At 59.1% G+C, this 19527-nt stretch overlaps 1 protein-coding gene across 2 annotated transcripts in view; it reads right to left on the reverse strand.

The window, feature by feature from the left end:
* HDAC4 (histone deacetylase 4) overlaps positions 1-19527 on the reverse strand; it is a 288523-nt gene that overhangs the window by 5818 nt on the left and 263178 nt on the right. For both annotated transcript variants that reach the window (XM_052636482.1, XM_052636481.1), the window contains exons 22-25: positions 19215-19334; positions 18495-18592; positions 6635-6753; positions 5053-5186 (exon numbers count right to left, since the gene is read on the reverse strand). In XM_052636482.1, coding sequence (XP_052492442.1) covers positions 5053-5186; positions 6635-6753; positions 18495-18592; positions 19215-19334 — 471 coding nt within the window. The remainder of the gene's footprint in view (positions 1-5052; positions 5187-6634; positions 6754-18494; positions 18593-19214; positions 19335-19527) is intronic.

The raw sequence follows: 19527 nt of genomic DNA on the forward strand, positions 1-19527 counted from the left end.
CAGTCCTGGGGGGACCCGCAGGTCTAACCACCCCAGGGGGCCCTGGGCGTGGCTGGGGGCTGCCCCTCCAGGGGGCTGCATGGCTCTCCTCCAGCACCCTCTGCCTGGGTCACGTCCGGTGAGCACCTTGGCGCCCACATTGCCGTCTGCCTCCCCACCACCATTTCTGTAGCGGCTCCCCATCTCCAGCCGCTCTGGGCGTCAGTCTGCCCCTGGCATGTGTGTAGCCTCCACTTTACACACAAGGACTGGGCAGTGGGGGGAGGCTCTAGCTCTTAAAATACATAAATCTCTCATTACTTGGGGTCTTATTTTTCATTTAATAGACATCACTGAGCAGCCCAGGGAGAACCAACCACTATCCATCCTACAAACTTAGGAAACATCAGGGAACAAAAGAGACAGACCTCCGCCCGGCCTCACAGAGCAGGGCCCCACGTCCGTGGGACCGGCCTGGGTGAGGGCTGATGTTCACGCAGGGGCCAGGGCGGTGGGCCGCAGGGAAAGCAGGGGAGAAGGGGTCAGGCTGTGCTGAGCAGGGGAGGGCCTGGGGGGCAGGTGCGACTGGGAGCAGGGAATTGGGCTTGGCAGAGGGCTCTGAGGCACACGGAGGCATGTGGTGGCCCCAGGAGGAGAGCAAACAGGGGCCACCATCCTGCTCTTGGCCCGGCCGTGCGAGCTCGGAGAGCTGGGCTGTGTGCCTTCACTTGCCCGCCTGTGTCTGGAAGGAGCCAAGCTGGAGAGGCTTTGAGGACTTCCCTGGGGGCTCAGATGGTAAAGCGTCTGCCTACAATGCAGGAGACTGGGGTTCAATGCCTGGGTTGGGAAGATCCCCTGGAGAAGGAAACAGCAACCCACTCCAGTATTCTTGCCTGGAGAATCCCATGGATGGAGGAGCCTGGTGGACTATGGTCCACGTCGTCACAAAGTGTCAGACACGGCTGAGTGACTTCACTTTCACTTGGAAGAGAACAGAGGGCCGGCTGTGGGTGACGCCGAGTCCGAGTGACAGATGGAAGTCCCTGGTCGCCCCAGGGCACGTTCACCTCGCGTGTATTCCACGTCACAACTGAATCAGAAAGGAGGCTCATCCTAAGCTCGGCCTTTAACAAGCCAGCCTCGGGGAAAGTGTGCAAGAAAGCCCTTGTGCAGAGCGCCTGGTTGTGGGTGTAGGTGTGGCTTTCTACTCTGCAGTTTACAAGAGCTCACACCACACCCTGAGCGAGCAGAAACCAGAGAGGTTACAGCACCAGAGAAAACGGTCCTTACGAAATCTTGGCCGAACCCAGGTCACAGCGTGTGTTTTCCAGAAAACGAAACTGCACTTTGGTGGGCATCTCTGGGCCTGCCGGAAACACGAGAGATGACGGAGCCCAGGCCCCCAGCCCATCCTCAGGGGCTCACGCCCCGTCCCACTGTCCGGGAGCCACCCCGCCATCTGCCCAGCCTGTGATGGTCCTGACTCTCATGGCCGCGCCCAGGTTCAGACGCCCAGCCACCCCGGCAGGTGCCCCAGCCCCCGTGTTCTTCCCAAGGAGACAGACGACGTCCCCCAGGTCTCGCTGGCCCACCCTACCCCCTGCCCAAAGGCTGGCTCTGCAACCCCTCTCCCCATCTCAATCCCTTCTCCCCATGGGCAGAGGGCCCTGCAGGACTCAGCCATGGGGGCCCGGGGGCCGCCCCAGCCTGCTCTCCCGCATCCTCCCTTCTCTCTCGGCCTCTCCAGGACCACTTCCAGAGATGGGTTTCTGGTCGGCCTCCTCTCCCGAGTCCTCCGCCCTCAGGCCCAGCCCCAGCCTCCCTGCTGGCTACCCTGGGGAGGGGCCGGGGGCCACCTGTGGTCGCCTCTGACTGGGGTTCCCACCTGCTGGCCGAGCTCCTCCGGGGGCCTTAGGGAAGCACGCTCCCGCCAGGGGCTGTGCTGAGCCCTCCTGGGCCATCCCCTCCTCGGGGCCCTGGAGGGGCTGGGCTGTGGGTGGGGTCCCCTCCCCCTCAGGAGGGCCTGCACGTCTGTCTGTCTGTCTGCTCAGGCTCTGTGGCCTCAGCGTGTGGACTGCATCTGGCGACAGGGCCGGACTCAGCGATTATCCGGGGCCGGCCACGTGGCGTTTCCTGAGCCTCCTGGTGACGGCGCAGAGGCTTGGAGGAAACGGCTGGTTTTCAACAGTTTTTAAACACTAGCGAAAATGGATCACATGGCACCAAAAACCCACAATTCCTTTGGACAGAGGTTAAAAGACTGAGGCTCCATTGATAGGACTGCGGAAGGCATGCACCCAGGATGGCGGGACGCTCCCGGGGCCCCCGAGGTGGGTTCTGGTAACACCCTCGGGCTCAGGTCCCCATTCCCCCACAGCAGGAGGCCCAGGAGCTCCAGGGCGGGTCCCCTCTTGCCCGCAGAGGGTGCAGGGCCACTTCTCCAGGGGAGGGTTGGGAGCTGATGGGCCCGCTGGAGGCACAGCTCGGACACGCGGCCCACCTCCCCAACCCAGCGTAAGCCGTGTCCCGAAACATGACTGGGGGACAGCCTGCTCCATCCTCATGGCTTGCGTGCAGCCGCTTTGGTGAGGTGAGCACAGGTGAACCGCAGCTGGCGCGCTGGAAGCTGACAGCGGGCTCGGTCAACCCTGCATCTCCTGCGTCCACCTGCCGCTTCTAACCCCCCGGGGCCGCCTCACTCTGCCCTGGCGAGGCAGCACAGCGGGGCAAGGGAGGGACACTACCGCGGCTGCTGGCCACTTGATCCCCCACCACCTCCTGTGCGGGGTCTTGGACTTGGGCTCGATGAGACATTGCCATGGGACCCCCAGAAGCCGCACGGCTAAATAGAAAATGGGCCCCAAAGGAGCCTCCCCTTGGGGGCGACCTGTGACGAGAAGTGACTCCCCACCTGCCCGGGGCCCCGCCCTGGGCTGCAGCTGCTTGGCACCCCACCCACCCAGCTCCCGTAAGTGACATCTCACTGTCACCATCCCCAAGGGCTGCAGATGGCGTGAAGCTGAAACTAGTCAATGCGGCGGCCTCATGTCCAATGGTCAATCCACACAGCTTCAGTTCAGTAGTCGGTACGATGGCTGTTGGGGTGGGGCAGCCCTCCAGGCCCAGCCCCGTGCGTGCCCCTCCGCTGACCCCCACGGGTGGGCAACACCGGCCGCGCACAGTCGGCTTCCCCAGCCCCGGAGCAAGCTGTCCCCGTGCCCGGCATCAGCCTCATCAAAGGCCGAGGGGTGAGGCTCCCTCCAACTTTCTGGCATTAAAAAGATTTTTAAGAGACCTCGATAAAACTAGGGCTTCCTGCTTTTTGATGTGTTTCACCAAAGGAACACTTTGTCCGAACAGCACAAGCAGCTGAGCTGAAAGCCGAGTTCTCTGCTGCTGTTTTAAAATAGCTGGCTCTCAGAATCAAAAGCCCTCAGGATGGCTTGAATATATAAATCAGCTGCCTTCTCCTAGTAAAAGGGGTGGGGAGATCACGTTATGGGAAGAGAAGAGGTGGAGAGCTCTGCACACTTTGGAAAGCAAAAGCAGGTGGGGGTTTGCCAGAGAACATTCACACATGTTGCTAACAAGCTGACCAGACGGGAGATTCCAGCAGGCCCCTGGACCCAGGTGTGACTTCGGTTACAATGGACACCATCCAGGACACGCAGAGGTTGACAGGAGAAAACAGAGCCCTCCCCGGTGACTCCCCACCCAAGCTTACCACCTCTACCCCTGTTGCCAGCCAGTGGCCTGTCCCAGCAGACAGCCAGGGAGCACGTGCCCAGGCCAGGGAGCATGCACCTAATTCAGGGAGCATGTGCCCGATTCAGGGAGCACAAGCCCAGGTCGTGGAACACAACCCTGGGCCGTAGAGCATAAGCCCGGGCCGTGGAGCACAAGTCCAGGCCAAGGAGCACCGCAGGCAGGCCTTACAGGGAGCCGCCCTGCGATTCTGCCTCTTTCCCTCCCTGCCAGGAGTCTCAGATGCCCCCTGTGAGCCCCTGGGCCCGGCTGTTGGGAGCTGCTACTGCAGGAAGGACACACCTGTCCAGGGGTGGGGCTCAGGCACCCTCACGGGGCACCAGATAACCCTGACCCTACCTGCGCACTCTGCGAACGTGGAGAAGCCCCATTTCGTCTGACAGGCCCTGGGGAGGGGAGCAGCCTCCAAGCATCGCCGGGTGGGCCTGCACCTCCCTAAGGCCCCCATGAGACCCTCTGTGTCTGGGGAGTGTGGACCCTGGGCCTTGCTCGGCCGTGGGCCAGCTGGCGACCTGGGCCACTTGGCCCTGCTGCCCAAACACCAGCGGCTCTTTCCTTGGCCCCTCCCGGCAATGCCATTGGAAAAGCAGCCAGAGAAAGCTGTGTGGCGGGCGTGGGAACCACCCACGCTTCCCTGATGGGGTCAGGAGGCTGGGATGCGGCCTCGTGTCCAAGGCCGTGGATGCATTTAAAGCTTCGGCGAGAGCACGGTTCCAAAATCCGAGGTGGAAGCTACAGAGTGGGTTTCCGTCATGAACTTCAGATTCTCAGAGCTGACCCAGGCAGTAACCCCACCCCCGTCCTCCCCTGCTGGCGGCCGGGTAGCTTTGTCCACCAGGAGTGCCACTGGGCGTGAGCGTCCTGGCCTGATGGCATTTTAGCCTGGAAGGCTCCCTCCCAGCGGGTCTCCCTCCATGGAACCCTGCAAAGTTCCCTCTGATCCCCGCTGGGCATCGCCTGAGGGTCAGAGCAGCAGGAGAGCCACAGGGACCCAGGCCCACGCCCCAGCCCCCAAGATGGCGTGGTGACACCTCCCCCAGGACCCGCTTCAGGACGTCCCAGAGAACCGACCACCTGCGAGGAGGAAACCAGGTAAAGGCGTCCCGTGCGAGCCCCGCATCGAGGCGGGTGCCTTTAAAACACAGATGCTGAGCCGTCTGCTCAGGGGACATGGCTTCTAACTGTCCCTTTGCCCACCCACTTCCGGCCACAACCAGACAGCCCTGCCGGGTGGGGCAAGCCTCCTCTCAGATGCGAGTGGCAGGTGTGCAGGCTGTGGGACAGTGGGGCAGGGCAGGGCCCTCCTACCTCATTCCCCAGCAGAGCAGAGACGCAGGCTTCCGAGGCGTCGCAGATGGCTGTGAGATCGTGGCCCCCCTCCAGTGCCAGGACAACCCGGCCACCGGCCAGGCCCATTAGCTGCTTCGTCAGATACCCGAAACCTGCGGGGGACACGGGAGAGGCAAGTGGCGGGTGAGGCCAGGCCGCGGTGCTGGTGCCTGGCAGCAGACCAAAGCGGCCAGGGGCGCATCACGTTGCCTTACCGAGGCCCCAAGGCTGGCACTCCGAGTGAGACACCTAATGGAAGTCAGGTTGGCTTGTGATAAATTCACTGGAGGGTTTCGGCTTGGGATTCTTTTTGATCTCCGTGGGAGTAGGAATTATGGTTTCGGGGCTTTGATTTTATAATGCTGCAAATCATCTCGTTCGGGGGCAGGGAGGAGCCCCGGGGGAGCCCCCATCTCGCCTGCAGAACCACAGAAGCCAGGAGGCAGGAGGGTGGCGGGCAGGGCAGCTGCCGGGGCCCGGCCACGTCCGTCCCAGAGCCCAGGGCGCTCCCGTCGGCCGAGTGCCGGGCACAGGTGTGGCAACACACTCACGCGTCGCCGCCAGGGCCCCTGCACTGTGTCAGTGCCGTCACCGCTGCACCCCTCCAGGGCCCTCCTGTGTCCCCACCTGGCTTTCTTTAGCAGCCATTTTCCCTGCACTGCAGCGCAGCGCCCTCCCCACGGGGAACGGGAATGCCCCTCCTCGGGAGCCAGGCCGCCTGACCCATCTGTCCACAGAGGCTGGCACTCGGCAGAGCGGGCCCGAGGCTGGACTCTGCCCCTGGGCAGCTGTGGGTGCCGGCGAGGCCCTGGGGGCCCCCAGCCCCGGTCTCATCTCCGATGGCAACAGTGATGCTGGCTTGGGGGGGACTGCGAGGGCCCCAGGAAGCACACAGGCATGGCCCCCACGCTGGGCGTGGAGGCTGCTGGTGCCCTGTCTGCCCGGGACTCAGCCTCTCGGCCCCCGGCCGGGCAGGTGGGCTCTGCGAGGCTGTGCTCTGAGGCTGGGCTGCTTCTTGGCTGCACCATGCTCTCCCCGCATGGGGGCGGGGGACAGGCTCCCCCGACAAGCCTTCCCTGTCCCCCTGGAACCCCAGGCACCCAGACACTACAGCCCCCAGGTCGCTGGTCAGGGTGGGGGCGTCCAGGCCTCTCTGTGGCTGGCGCTGGGGTGGGGTGGGGGGTGCTGTCACCTGTGTGAGTTGCTGAGACCGAGAGGACACGCAAATCTCTCCTCCCCTGACTGGAGTGAGACTGCTCTCGGCTCTTTCTGTCTTCACAGCGTTTAGGGCCAGCTCCCCCACAGGCCCCGCGTGGGACGACAGCCCCCAGGAGGAGGGGGACCTGGCCCCAGCTGACAGCGGCAGCGGCAGGCCCCAGGCTTGCTGGCCTCCTGGCTACATGCCTGCCGCAGGCCTTGTGCTCTCTGGGGAGCGGCTGTCATGGTTTCAGTAAGATGTCTTTGGGGTTTTGGGGTGGATGCTCCTTCCACAGCCACCGGAGGGGAAGCCTGGTGTGCACACCGCGCATCTGACACCCGGCCACCCGCAAACCTGACTTACATTTGGCGGAGAGGTTGTAGCCTCCGAGGGGCGTGGGGTGGCCCTCCACAGCGTCGAAGCCTGAGGACACCAGCACCACGTCTGGGGCGAATTCGCTGGCGATCGGCATGACCACAGTCCTGCACGGGGCAGAGGGGGAGACGCCGTGTCAGCCCAGGGCAGCCACCGTCGCTGGCTGCCGGGGCTTCTGGGGCACCGCCCAGCACTGGGGACCTGGGGCCGGGCGCCTGAGCTGGTGACGGTGTCCCAGAGCCCCTGCGCTGGGCTTCCACAACCCCAGCCCTACACCACGCCGTCAGCTGCAATGGACCAAATGACCTGCTGCTGGGGCGCAGGAGGCACGTGTAAGGTTAATTAGAAAGAAATTCAACACTTAGGATCCCTAAAGGGAAAACCGATGCTCCAGTTTAAGAGAGCCAACTGGTTAGAAGTATAAACAGGCACTGAGGAGGTCAGGGGCTAAGTTACATTTGGGAAACAAGGCAAGAAAACTTGAGGGAAGCTCCTGTTAACTGCCTCAGGAGCTTGCAGCCTGAGTGTACAGCTCAGCCTGGAAATCTTGCTTCCTGCTGAGACCGGGAAGACTCCTATCCAGTCCAACATCTGGCCCGGAGCCAGCCTCATGGGCCTGAAAATTACCCCGACTTTTTGTCTTCCTCCTGCCCGGCTCCTCACCTCTGAGACACACCTCGCCCCCACCAGGTCTTCAGAAGATTGCATGAGGGGGCTCAGTGTGCTAGGCATGACCAATGGTCCCCGCCCCTCACGGGATGGGCCCCAGAGGGCACCCTGGGCACGGGCCGGGCCCCAGGAAGCACATGGGCACGGGGCGGGCCCCAAGGAGCACCGTGGCCACGGGCCGGGCCACAGGGAGCACCGTGGCCACGGGCCGGGCCACAGGGAGGATCATGGCCACAGGGCACCCCCTACAATCCCACAGGCTCTCATCAGGATGACATGAAATCACCGTTTACGACAGCAAAGTCAGCTCTGGAAGATGACAACTTTGGTCAAAGAAACAGAATCCGTTCAGTTCAATTCAGTTAGTTGCTCAGTCGTGTCCGACTCTTTGCGACCCCATGGACTGCAGCACGCCAGGCCTCCCTGTCCATCACCAACTCCCGGAGTTTACCCAAACCCATGTCCATAAGAAACAGAATGCTCAGCATTAAATACTTCTCCATCTAGGAACTATCCTGGGTCGCAGTCCTGTTGAGAGGTCCCTCTGATTGCAGGTGGGGGCGGCCGAGAACCCTGGAGAGCCACACACAGGTGGAGACCTGGCCCTGCTCTGCAGGGTCCGCTGTGAGGAGCCAGGAGGACCGGCCGGACTCCTGCGGCCACGCACGGCCCGGGGGGCTTCCCGAGGCGTGTCCACCTGCGACGGGTCAGGTGCTGGGAGCGTCTACCACCAAGACTCACCGACTTCACCCTGGCCCTTGGTCCACCAGGAAACCCCCTTCTGGAACCAGGGAGTCACAGGCTAGGTGGGCCTTTCAGCAGCTCGCAGCTTCTATTCTTTCCTCTGAGGCTGTGCCCAGTTCAGTTTACTCCTGAACAGCCTCTGCAGAGCTGACGGAAGTGCTCTCAAGGACTCAGGCTCTGGGCCTCGGGGGCCACCCCTCAGAGCCCAGCAACACTGCGTGTGGATCAGACCAGGGGCTGAGAGCATTCCTGCCGAGGGCCAGGGAGCAGACACTTCCATCTTTGGGCCACTTGACTTAAAAAACACAAGGTGGGACTTGGTCCTTGGGCTGCCATCCACCAGCCCTGCCCCAGGCTTCTGCCATTCCGACTCTGCTAAAGTTGCTCCACGCGTGACGCCAGCCCCAGCTCTGAATGCTTCTCGGCGCCAGTGGGACGAGAGCTCACAGGAACTGGAGACGCAACGTAGAGAGAGCACAGCCTCTTTTTCTGGCTGCACCACACAGCATGTGGGATCTTAGTTTCCTGACGAGGGGTCAGACTGGTGTCCCCTGCACTGGAAGTGCAGAGCCTTAACTGCTGGACGCTGGAGAAGTCTATAAGCCCGGTCTTCTAAACACAACACAGGCATCAGAGCAGGCCCTGGGGCTTGTGTGGAAATTCCTGGTACAGGCTGGTAGAAGGGGGGCCGCCTCAGAATCCAGGAAGAGCCGTCTGCTCTCCCTCCACGCCCGGCAGCTGTCTGTCCCCACAAAGGCACAGGCCACCCTTCCCCACTTTGAGCACCCGGCGGGCCCCTCTGCACGAGCCCTCATCATTCCAGCGAAGCTGGTTTTCAATTATTTTTAATGAAGTTCTTGTCACATAAACTTTGTCCTTGGGCGGGAGACCGGCTTCAGCCGCAATCTTGGTAGGGATTTTAAAGCCGGCACGGTGTTTCAATGAAAACCACAGACGTTTCAAGCAGACGCTGGCTCATTCAGAGAGCTCCAGCAGACGTTTTGAAGCAAGTGCATGTGGGCGCTCTGCTGTTCTGCTTTGAAGTATTGCGGAGCGACTTCATTTCTAATCCCCCCACAAAATTAAAAAAAAACAGCCCTGTGAAAATCATCATTAAAGGAGGTGAATACCAGGAGGGTCCCTGGTGTCTGTGCTTGGTGTGTGGCTTCGCTCCAAAGCCAATCATAACAAGTTGTAAAGCACGGCTGATCCCAAGTGTTGGTGTGTGGGTGAGTGGTGTGTGCATGCGTGTGTGCAGGGTCTGGGGAGGGGGGCTGGCACACCGTCCAGGCAGGAGTCTGAGCACCTGGGAAAGCGGATGTCCGTGTGCACACCCTCCTTTCCTCTTCCTGACTGGACAGTTGACACTGTAATCCCGAATGCTTGCTACAGTAAGAAAATCTGAAATGGTGCTGTTTGCCCAGCGTGTGCTGAGTGGGTGTGCAGCACACATTTTTAGTGTGCCCTAAGCCCCGAGAAACGTCGTCTCCCCTTGACTCGGCTTCCTCGTGGGTAGGAGAGGGCTGGATGCGTCACTGCTGACTGTCTGCCAGCCTGCCTTCTGGACCTCCCAGCATCACCCTGCCCAGGACCCTGGTGCCAGAAGCAAGCTGCCAGCCCGTGACCAGTTAACAGGTGCTGCAAAGAAACTGGGAAACTGCCTGACATTTTATTTCTAGGATGAAGTTTTAATGAGCAGTTTAGTGTGAAAATAACAAGATCTAAATATCCGTTGAAGGCCTTCCCTCAAACCTTAGAGTCCAAGCTCTAAGGTGAGGGGGTCTAGGAGTCCTTGGCAACCTTCGAGGGGACAACCGAGGACAGCGTTGAGGGCCGGGAGCCTCCCAGGGCAGCAGACTACCAATCGTCTGCTTTCAGGAAGGAGACCCTGAGAGAGGAGGAGGCCAGGTGCAGCTCTGGACGTGGGAAAGCTGGGGGGAGATGGCAACAGGGACAAGCGGCGGAGGTCCTGGGGCCTCTGCACCCCATGGGGTGGGATGCAAACGCACAAACCACCCGCGTAGCTGAGCTCCTGGCCCGTGACGCCTGGGACCCAGCCCGGCGCCTCCGCCCTGGACACATGCTCTGCCCCTCCATCCTTTACCCCTTTACCCCTCCATCCTTTGCTCGCTGGACAGTCCATACCTGCAGCCAGGTTTCCACGGGGAAAAGCCAGGCTGGGGGCCAGGGCTCGGCAGGCCGGACAACAGGGTGGACGTTGCTGACGGGCTTGTTCCTGCTCAGGCCAGCCTGGTGGCTCCACGAAGGCGGCAGTGCCCAGGGATGCTACAGGGCCTCTACAGCTCCCAGAATCATGTCTTATCAGCTGCACTGTAGCCTCGCATGGCCAGACTCTGCCGTGCCAACATGCCAATCCCAACCCACAGTGAAATCTAAATGCATGAGCTGATTCAACAGCTGGCTCCAACTTCTAAAAAAGAAATGACTTCTCGATACACCACCCAACTGGGGCCCGCACAAATCCACCAGACTGGCAGTCAACGCCAGCTAGGGGCAGACGACCTGGTGGCCAGTGGGCTGCGGCGCTGTGTTCGGGGGCTGTGCCCACTGGTTCCAGGGCCTTGGCTGGAACCAGGGTTCCGGCGGCTATGCTGCCCCTGGCTCCCTTCTGACCCTCTGAATGCCCTGGAAGCACTGCCACGCAAGCTGGGCCCAGAGCCTTCACCCCACAGGCTTCCTTGTTCACGCTCAGGCCCGTGTTTTTGCTGGCTCCACAGTTCATGTCTCCAGCCAGGAGAGCGCTCACTGGCTGGAGGCGCCAGGCAGAGGACGCTGACTGCGGCTGAGCCCTGAGTCCAGGCCCGGTTTTATAAGAGGTTGCTGCTAGGAGCCCGACAGCACGATTTCAGTGATGGTGTTTTGATCATCAAAAACTTCCTTTCGTTCATGCTCTGTGAGGGGAGGTATGTGCCCTTTGGGATCTGGAATTCTGTACACCTGCCCAGGGGGGCCTGGCCTCTGAGCCCCTGCTTTGGGGGCCCACATCCTCTTGAAACCCCGCCCTCTCAACCAGGACCACAGGCCAGGGGCCCAGCACCTGCTATCAAGTACCCAAGCTCTGCTGAGAGTCGGGACGGGAAGCAAGACAGTGATGACGGGAATGTGACTGCCTGGGCCGGGCCCCCCAGCAGTGATGCCGTGGCCTCGGCCAGGCTGAAAGCCGCCGAAGGCCGCCCCTGCTGCTGTCTCCCCACACAGGCCCTGCCCCCCACCGGAGCTGCGTCCCTGAGGCTTGGCCTCTTTGCTCTCTGCTCGCCAGCCTCCATCTGCCAAGGTGCGGACGTCCCTCCTCCCCACCCCCGGCAGGCTCCTGGGCAGGGGGCGGGCACCTCGCCCCACTCCCGGCCCTGCGCTCTGGGCCCCGCCCGTCAGCCCCCAGGAAGCCTTGTGCTTGAAAGCTCCATGACCGGCCGTGGGTGCGTCCCCCACCCCGACACCACGAGGCCCCTACCCGAGGGCAGGAGCACACCACATGCCATCGGCACAGGCCCGCCTCACCCGGGGCCCTGCCACCCACGAGGACAGGCGCGTGCAACCCCCACCTGTACACGGGTGCAGCGACCGTGGGCTAAACGCTGCATTGCTCAACTCTGAGGTTTTACTTCTATCTTCTGCTTCTAAGACCACTGCAGTAGAAATGTCCTCGGATAAACGCTCTGCCGAGGAGAAGACCTGGATGCCCCTGAAGAGCTACAGTGGCCGCCAGAGGGGTCTAGGTGGGTGTGTTCTTGGCCCCTGGGGGCTGGGCCCTCAGGGACAGTCTCCCCGGAGCAGACACGCTATCGTGAACGCAGCCAGCGCCCCAGACTGGAGGTTCACACGTGTTTCAGAGGGTCAAGTTTTATGTACAGTTTAGCTCAACAACAACCAACCAGTGTTTTTAAAAAAGAAAAACGTGGGAGAAACAAAAGCCCCTCAACCTTCCTGCAGGGCTTCAAAGGCTAGGTAAATGAAATGAACCTGCCCAGCTGCTCAGAAGAGAGGCCGACCTCACTCAGAGAGAGATGAAGGCTTGCACTTGCAAACCGGCAGTTTCACCAGCATCTCTGATAACTTTTATAACATGGCCTTTCCCTCGACACGGCGCTCTGAGAGCAGAAGCGGTCCCGGTTCCACCATCCCTGAGCACCTTTATAACATGGCCTTTAAACCCACACCAGGCTCTGGGAGCGTGAGCAGTCCCGGCTCCACCATCTCCGGGATGGTCTGGCTCCACCATCCCTGAGCACCTTTAGATCACGGCCTGTACCCCATACTGGGCTTTGAAAGCAGGAGCAGTCCTGGCTCCATCATCTCAGGGATGGTCTGGCTCCACCACCCCTGAGCACCTTTGTAACAAGGCCTTTCTCCCCACACAGTGCTCTGAGGTCAGCGGCAGTCCAGGCCCCTGCACCCCGCGCTGCCAGGCGGCAGGGAAGTGAGGGGTTAAGAAAAGTACACCAGCATCTCCTGGCCCGGAGGCCTCCGCTCGCTGCTCAGCAGACTTCAAAGCTGCTGGCCTGGCTGGTTTGAATTAAGGTCCCCTTTTCTCCCAGAGTCTCAGGCCCAGGAGAAAGTGCCGCTGCCTCTGGCTTTCATTAGGGGCAATTTTCTTATCTCTTCTTCATCTCGGGCTTGATCTCCTGAAATGCAACGAGGCAGGCGAGGGTCTCAGCAGAAGGTGCCGCCTGGAAGGCATGGGGCGAGCGGCGTCCGGGCCCCTGGGGAGCGGGCAGAGGAGGGGAAATGGCTTCTGACCCTCCTTCCCCACTCCGATCGATGCCCAGGGAACCATAAACTGTAAACTTCAAAGTGCTATTTTACATTAAAATCAATAAAAGAAAAAAACCCTGAAACAATTTTCCTTTTCAAAGAGGCCATTTGAGCTTTAAAAAGTTCACTTGATAGGGCATCACCATGTACACACTTGGCAGAAGATTAAAACGGGACATCAACAGCAGCTAGGGGTGAGGGGTCTGTCGTAACGCTGGCGGGCGGGGAGGGGGCGACCCCCAGGACCCGCCTCCTGCCCGCTTTCCCACCCCATCAGCGTGCCCAGCACCCCGAGACAGCCCTGGAGGCCGGTTCAGTCGGAACCTGGTCCGAAGGAAGAGGGAACCGCCATTTTTATCACTTTAAACCCGACTGAGCAACTTCCCTTTCACTTTTCACTTTCATGCATTGGAGAAGGAAATGGCAACCCACTCCAGTGTTCTTGCCTGGAGAATCCCAGCGACGGGGGAGCCTGGTGGGCTGCCGTCTATGGGGTCACACAGAGTCGGACACAACTGAAGTGACTTAGCAGCAGCAGTAGCAACCTGTAGTTTAAAGACAGCCTCCACCAGAATTCAGCTATGCTGGGTCCCCTGAGGCATTAGAGGTCACTGGGCTGTATTCATGCCTCTCAGGGCTGAGTCCAGACACTTTTCTTCCCCAGGAAGCCCCTGAGAAGGGCCAGTTCTTGGGGTGGGGCGTGACAAAATGTAGGTGGCTGGAGGGCATCCCGGGGCGGGTGGTGATGGCCTCCACAGTGAAGGCCAGTTTTGATTTCCTGAAGCTGACATTTAACTGTATGTGAGCGGTTTTCAGATGTGGTGTCTGTTTGGGGGGAGTCCTTCTCCCCTAAGTAAGGAGGGGGACAATGTCACGACTGCATTACATCTTACCAAGAGGAAGAGGAAACAACAGCATTAAGCCACTGAGATCGGAGGAGAGAGTGGTCTGGGTGGCGACCACGCGGGCCTTCTGAGGAGGCGATGGGGTCCTGTCTGAACCGGCCGCTCTCACTGTCTGCACAGCTCATCGTCTGAGCCGCTGTTTGACGGGACCCGAGTGGCAGGAGACGGGGCCTCACGCCGGCGGAGCCACCCTTGGGGCCTGGCCTTTGCAACGCCAGACCCAGACAGCCGCCACTGAGGCCGGGGCACAGACGCTGCGAGAGGCCGTGTGACCCCTAAGGCCACCCCACTCAGAGGCCAGCCCAGGGCAGGCAGCAGGGAGGGCCCTTGGTCAAGCTCTGACGGCCTGGCCTTTGCTAGGATCCCAGCTGCAGGCGCGACACAGCCGTGCTCACATCCACGCGTGCCGCTACGTACATGCTCATGTGCACAGGCACGCATGTGCACACACACGCACAGGTGGGTCACACCCACACACAGATACAGGCACATCACACACCCACACACACACAGACACAGGCACATCTCACACACACACACACAGACACAGATACAGGCACATCTCACACACACACAGACACAGATACAGGCACATCTCACACACACAGAGATACAAGCACATCTCACACACACAGATACAAGCACATCTCACACACACACACACAAACACACACACAGATACAGGCACATCTCACACACACACACAGATACAGGCACATCTCACACACACACACACAGACACAAATACAGGCACATCTCACACACACACACACACACACAGACACAGATACAGGCACATCACACACACACACACACACACAGACACAGATACAGGCACATCTCACACACACACAGATACAGGCACATCTCACACACACAGAGAGACACAGATACAGGCACATCTCACACACAGACAGATACAGGCACATCTCACATACACACACAGACAGATACAGGCACATCACACACACACACACAGATACAGGCACATCACACACACCCACACAGATACAGGCACATCTCACACACACACAGATACAGGCACATCACACACCTACACAGATACAGGCACATCACACACACAGATACAGGCACATCTCACACAAACATACACAGATACAGGCACATCACACACACACACACAGATACAGGCACATCACACACACACACACAGATATAGGCACATCACACACACACACACAGATACAGGCACATCACACACACACACACACAGATACAGGCACATCACACACACACACAGATACAGGCACATCACACACACATACACAGATACAGGCACATCAAACACACACACACAGATACAGGCACATCAAACACACACACACACAGATACAGGCACATCTCTCACACACACACAGACACAGGCACATCACACACAAACACAGACGGATACAGGCACATCACACACACACACAGATACAGGCACATCACACACACACACAGACAGATACGGGCACATCTCACACACACAGACAGATACGGGCACATCACACACACACACACAGATACAGGCACATCACACACAAACACACACAGACAGATACAGGCACATCTCACACACACACACAGATACGGGCACATCACACACACACACACACACAGATACAGGCACATCTCTCTCACACACACACAGACAGATACAGGCACATCTCACACACATACACACACACACAGATACAGGCACATCACACACACATACACACAGATACAGGCACATGTCACACACACACAGATACAAGCACATCTCACACACATACACACAGATACAGGCACATCTCTCACACACACATACACAGGCACATCACACACACATACACACACACACAGATACAGGCACATCACACACACATACACACACACAGATACAGGCACATCTCACACACACACACAGAAACAGGCGCATCACACACACACACACACAGATACAGGCACATCTCACACACAGATACAGGCACATCACACACACACAGATACAGGCACATCTCACACAGACACACACACACAGATACAGGCACATCACATACACATACACACACACAGATACAGGCACATCTCACACACACACAGATACAGGCACATCTCACACAAACATACACAGATACAGGCACATCACACACACACACACAGATATAGGCACATCACACACACACACACACAGATATAGGCACATCACACACACACACAGATACAGGCACATCACACACACACACACAGATACAGGCACATCACACACACACAGATACAGGCACATCACACACACATACACAGATACAGGCACATCAAACACACACACACAGATACAGGCACATCAAACACACACACACACAGATACAGGCACATCTCTCACACACACACAGATACAGGCACATCACACACAAACACACACAGACAGATACGGGCACATCACACACACACACACACAGATACAGGCACATCACACACACACACAGACAGATACAGGCACATCTCACACACACAGACAGATACGGGCACATCACACACACACACACAGATACAGGCACATCACACACAAACACACACAGACAGATACAGGCACATCTCACACACACACACAGATATGGGCACATCACACACACACACACACACAGAGATACAGGCACATCTCACACACACACACACACAGAGATACAGGCACATCTCTCTCACACACACACAGACAGATACAGGCACATCTCACACACATACACACACACACAGATACAGGCACATCACACACACATACACACAGATACAGGCACATGTCACACACACACAGATACAAGCACATCTCACACACATACACACAGATACAGGCACATCTCTCACACACACATACACAGGCACATCACACACACATACACACACACACAGATACAGGCACGTCACACACACATACACACACACAGATACAGGCACATCTCACACACACACACAGAAACAGGCGCATCACACACACACACAGAGATACAGGCACATCTCACACACAGATACAGGCACATCACACACACACACAGATACAGGCACATCTCACACAGACACACACACACAGATACAGGCACATCACACACACATACACACACAGATACAGGCACATCTCACACACACACAGATACAGGCACATCACACACACACACACAGAGATGCAGGCACATCACACACACACACAGAGATACAGGCACATCTCACACACAGAGATACAGGCACATCACACACACACACAGATACAGGCACATCTCACACAGACACACAGAGATTCAGGCACAGCACACTCACACACTAGAGATACAGGCACATCACACACACACAGATACACGCACATCACACACACACACAGATGCAGGCATATCACACACACAGAGATACAGGCATATCTCACACACACACAGATACAGGCACGCACACACACACCCACACACAGATACAGGCACATCACACTCTCACACACACAGATACAGGCACATCACACCCACACACAGATACAGGCACATCTCACACACACACACACACAGATACAGGCACATCTCACACACACACACACACAGATACAGGCACATCACACACACACACAGATACAGGCACATCACACTCACACACAGAGATACAGGCACATCACACACACAGACACACGCACATCACACACACACACAGATACAGGCACATCGCACTCACACACAGAGATACAGGCACATCACACACACACAGATACACGCACATCACACACACACAGATGCAGGCACATCACACACACACACAGATGCAGGCACATCACACACACACACACACACACACACACACACACACAGATACACGACATCACACACACACACGTGCCTGCAGGCAGGACGACCAGAGCACGCACTCAAGAGGAAGGGAGGAGAGTCACTCGGAAACTTGATGGGCTCCAAAGCCCGGTGCAGAGGCCGTGTCTCAAACAAAGATGGAAGGTCTGTTGGGCTTTGCTACTGATCAGAGCTCTCCTCTTTCCCAAGGGCCCTGGACGCACACTTGCCAGGGGCTGCCCCCCGCCCCCCACTGCTCGCCCCCCAGGCATCACTCCGATTGCAATAGGAGGAGGCAACCAGTGCTGCCAGCCCTAGGAGTCCCTTCAGTGTGGCCCAGGTCGAAGCAGAAATCGCGGCTCGATGACAAAAGCAAAGACGGTTTTACGAATCGCCTTGTACCCGACTCGCCCAGCCCAGCCTAACACAACGGAACCGGAGTGACTAGGGGAGTCACCTCCCGATTTTTAAGTCAGCAGAGGAGGGATGCTCACTTCTGTTTCCCATCATCTCACAGAAGGTTTTTTGAGAGAATTAGGAGATCAGGAGCCTTTTCAGACCGCAGCACCCGATTCTCATTAACCTCATGCTTTCTGACACCTTCCCCCAGCCTCCCTCACTTTCTTACTATCAAGACCCCAGATAGAGTCCTGGTTTCCACATGACGCACAAGACAGGAACCCTGCAGACGGAAGGTGAGAAACAGTCTTGGGGATGCCACCTCTGGCCTGAAGAGCAGACTGTGAGAAACCTCAGGGTTCATCCCCCAAAATGCAGAGACAGCAAGACTGGTCCCCGCGGTGCCAGCACACAGCAGTGCCCAGGGACGGAGCGGGGGTGCTCACGAGGGAAGGTGAAGGTCAGAGGAGAACGGTGAAGCCCACAGGAGCTGGGCCCCCGCGGGGGGTTCCCAATTGTTCCCTAAGTGCCCCACGGGGCAGAAGCCAGGACCCTCACCTGAAGGCCGCCAGGTATTCTGCGTCTCCCATGGGGGGATCCAGGCCGCCAGTGAAAGCCATGTTGACGTTGAAGCCCACGCCAGCGCCCGTGCCCACCTGCAGAGAGGAGACACACATGCCATGACCCGACCTGGGCAGCCCTTGGGGTGTGCCCCTCACCCACCCACCCGCCCCAACACGCTGCCTTTCAGGATGGGGAGTTTTCAGAGGCAGGAACCCTGTTCTCCTGCACGTGCAGAGTGTGGGGGCCGCGTGCCCTGCCTGAGGGAGGGGCCACACCGTGAAGGGCTGCGGGGACCGCTGCGAGCTGGTGGTCTGCCCCGACATCCCTTCTAGGACGAGACCCCGAGGTGGGCAGGCCCGTCTCCTTGGACGGGATTCCCCACTGTCGGGCTTCTCCGCTTAGAGCAGGGACCTTCGCTGGAGTCTCGGGGGTCACTCGGGAGCTCACCATGGGCACTCGACCGGCGAGAGGGCCGCTGCCCTGGACATACATGGTGATTGTGCAGGAGCCTCTCCCGAGGGCGAGGGCGCCTGCGCTCACCGGCCCAAGCCCTCGGCCCGCTCAGGCTAGAACCAGCGTTCCCAGGATGTCGTCGGCACACGGACCAGACGTGGCCCGTGGGGGCACACGTGAGGGATCCGGGCTGACGGCTGCCCCCACTCAGGCCGGGCCCCCCTGCTCACGGGCTGCGCCCGTGGACGGGGCCCCGCTCACCTCGTCGGGTGCGCCGCTGCCTGGGAAGAAGTTGCCGTCGTCGTAGCGGTGCAGGGAGATATAGAGCACGCGGGGGTCGCTGTAGAAGGCCTGCTGGGTCCCGTTCCCGTGGTGCACGTCCTGTGGGGCGGGGGGTGCTCAGCACCGCTGCCCTCCCGTGAGGCCAGCACCTCCCGCCAGCGGGGATGAGCCCCCTGGCTCGGGGCCCTCAGGGCACGGCCTGTGGCAGGTTTGCAGGGTGTCTCGCTGCCCCGGGGGCTGCCATTTCCAGGCAGGGTCATTTGATCAGTGTCTTGCCCCAACCCCGAGGGTC

The sequence above is a fragment of the Budorcas taxicolor genome, chromosome 3 (assembly GCF_023091745.1).
Source record: "Budorcas taxicolor isolate Tak-1 chromosome 3, Takin1.1, whole genome shotgun sequence".
Taxonomy (NCBI): Eukaryota; Metazoa; Chordata; class Mammalia; order Artiodactyla; family Bovidae; genus Budorcas; species Budorcas taxicolor.